The 2,644-nt window shown below is 38.2% G+C and overlaps 1 protein-coding gene across 1 annotated transcript in view; it reads right to left on the bottom strand.

Moving 5' to 3' along the window:
- GLB1L3 (galactosidase, beta 1-like 3) overlaps positions 1–2,644 on the bottom strand; it is a 43,742-nt gene that overhangs the window by 21,911 nt on the left and 19,187 nt on the right. Inside the window, 1 exon segment of the mRNA XM_008567139.1 lies at positions 1,755–1,823. Within this exon segment, the coding sequence (XP_008565361.1) occupies positions 1,755–1,823 (69 nt within the window).

Genomic DNA, 2,644 nt, shown 5'->3' with positions numbered 1-2,644 from the left:
CTGCGTGCCTACTGCTGCCACACTGCTTCAAGAACTTGTAATCCTCCCTGAGGTATCAGAACGGCTATCTCACTCGTCTCCTTCCTCCCAATCTTACCCTCTTCCAATCCCTGTCCAACGACCGTCAATAATAATCATATCATCAACAGCAATAGGAACTAATGTATATTTTGTATCAGCATCAGGCACTACAATCAAACTCTTTAAGTTTGTTATGAGGGATCTTCTAAAAGTTCATGGAAATATTGACATTATCTTTTAATTCTATTTTCCATGAACTTTTTGAGGTACCCTCCTATTTTACTTGACAATTCTATGAGATAGGTATCAATGTCTTCTCTATTTTACAGATAAGAAAATACAAACATAAAGGGGTCAGAGGTTACCCAGGGTCACATTTTTAGTGAATGGAAGAACTACAATTAGAACTCAGACAGAGAGCCTCCAGAAATGAAGTCTTAACTACTATGTTATGCTGCCTCTTAAAAGAACAGCTGGAATGATCTTTCTAAATGCAAATATTAACTTTCCAAATTAAAATTCTTCAAATATTCCCCAAAGCCTTTAGAACAGACTCCAAATTCTGTAGTATGGTATTCAAGGACAGGACCTGGGCATTGGCTAGTTCTCCAGCTTCGTTTCTTGACAGGTCCTCTACTTAAACTAGCAAGACCACCAGACAGCATTACTTGCAGTTACCAGAAAACACAATGTATGGCAAGAAGTTAATCAACAAAGTCATTCCCTTTCCCTCCTGGGCACACAGCTCAGCTACATTTCTCAGCCTCCCATGCATTTAGACAGGGCCATGGGACCGAGCTCGAGCCAACAGCATGTGAGCAGAAGCAATCAATGTGCTCCAGCCCCAGAAGATACCCCCATGCTCGTCATCCGCTTGCTGCAGGATGCAGACACCATGGCAGCTTGGCAGTTATGTGTAGGCACAAGACAGAAAGAACTGGAGTGCCTCCAATTATTTCTTGGTAGGGAGACATATGCTCACCAGGAATAACTATTTTAGATTCTACTTGAATGAAAATAAACCTTTATTGTTAAAAGACTTTGAGGCTTACTTGTTACAGCAGCTAATGTCACCTTCATTAATTTATAATGTTCTCTCACATCTCTGACTTTGCCCCTGCTGGACTCTGCCTGAAATACCATTCAGCCCCTTCTAGTTAACTTCTGCTCAGCCTTGAAAATAAATTCAGCTGTAAGTTCACTGTGGTCTTCCTTGATCTGTTCCCCTAGTTTGGGTTGTATAACCCTAGTATGTTGTATTTGCCTCCCTCTCTGTGGAGAATCCATATTCTTAAAGCACAAACTGTTTTATCTGTCCATCTCCAGTACCAATGACAATGTCTGAACTATAGTAGATGGTAACTACATATTTCTGATTAAACAGTTACTCTACTTCTGTCATGTCTTAGAAACTCTGTAAACAATAGCCCAGAAATCTCCTATTATAACTGAGAGAGCAGGTTCCTCATGGCAGACTAAAACTGTAGAACTCTGGAGGAACACTATCTAAATCACGCTGTGAGTAATAACGTGCCACAGACATGAGGCCTGTGCTCCACTATAAATAACACTCACTGCTCAAGCGGGCTTCAGTCCAGGAAACAAAATTATCAGACCTTCCTTACAGTTCTCAAAGCAGAAAGTAAGGTGCCCCTGACTGCTTCATCTGATCCCCACAGTGAAACCCCTGTCTCTGCACCAGAGAATCAAGCAATTTAAGCATTAGCACATACTTCAAATCCAGGTTTCTAATGAAGTAAAATTGGCCTATTGTCGGCTCATGGAGATTCCAAGGAACATGCCTGCAATGGGAAAAAAGGAGAAATATAAGAACCTCACCCCTTACTCAACCAAAATCCATATTGGCACCTCTAGTTTTAATATAGCACCAAGGTTATCCCTATTGTGAAGAAGGATAAAGATTTCAATAGCCAAACCTCAATGTGTGAATTATTTGCTATCTTCAAAATTTCCTCCCTCTAATACCCAGAAAAGATTCAAGCAGCCAATATTTTCTCCATCATTCTGGATTTCAGACATGATAAGTGTATACGTAATGTCCTATGGAATGCACCCACAAGTTTTTTTTCTTAAATGCTCATGAAAACATATTTAAAAAACCCTTAAGTCTACATCTATAATGACAAAAGAAAAAAGAAAAAAATCATTAACCATAAAACAGAAACCAGGAAGACCTAACAAGTTTATAGGACTAGATTATACAATATTACTTAAGTGAATAAGATGAAATCCAGAGCAACATAAGATTCAGAATGCCCAGTATCAACCTAAAAATTACTACGCAAATAAAAAAAATGGAAAAAATAACCTGTAACTATGGGGGAAAAAATGATTCAGTAGAAACAAACAAACCCAGAAATAATACATGTGATGAAACTAGCAGAAAAGAATATTAGAAAAGTATACAAATATATACCATATCTTTAAGAAGAAAAAGAAAACATGACCATAATGAGGAGAAAAATGGAAGATATTAAAAAAAAAACCCAAATGGCATTTCTACATTTAAAAAATACAACATCTGCCTGTGCTTTGGGGGTCAGCAACAACATGGATGGACCTTGAAAGAATAATATTAAGTGAAACGAGTCAGGCAGTGAAA

Source organism: Galeopterus variegatus, unplaced genomic scaffold (assembly GCF_000696425.1).
Source record: "Galeopterus variegatus unplaced genomic scaffold, G_variegatus-3.0.2 Scaffold295, whole genome shotgun sequence".
NCBI lineage: Eukaryota > Metazoa > Chordata > Mammalia > Dermoptera > Cynocephalidae > Galeopterus > Galeopterus variegatus.
This window is presented reverse-complemented; position numbering and strand designations above follow the sequence as displayed.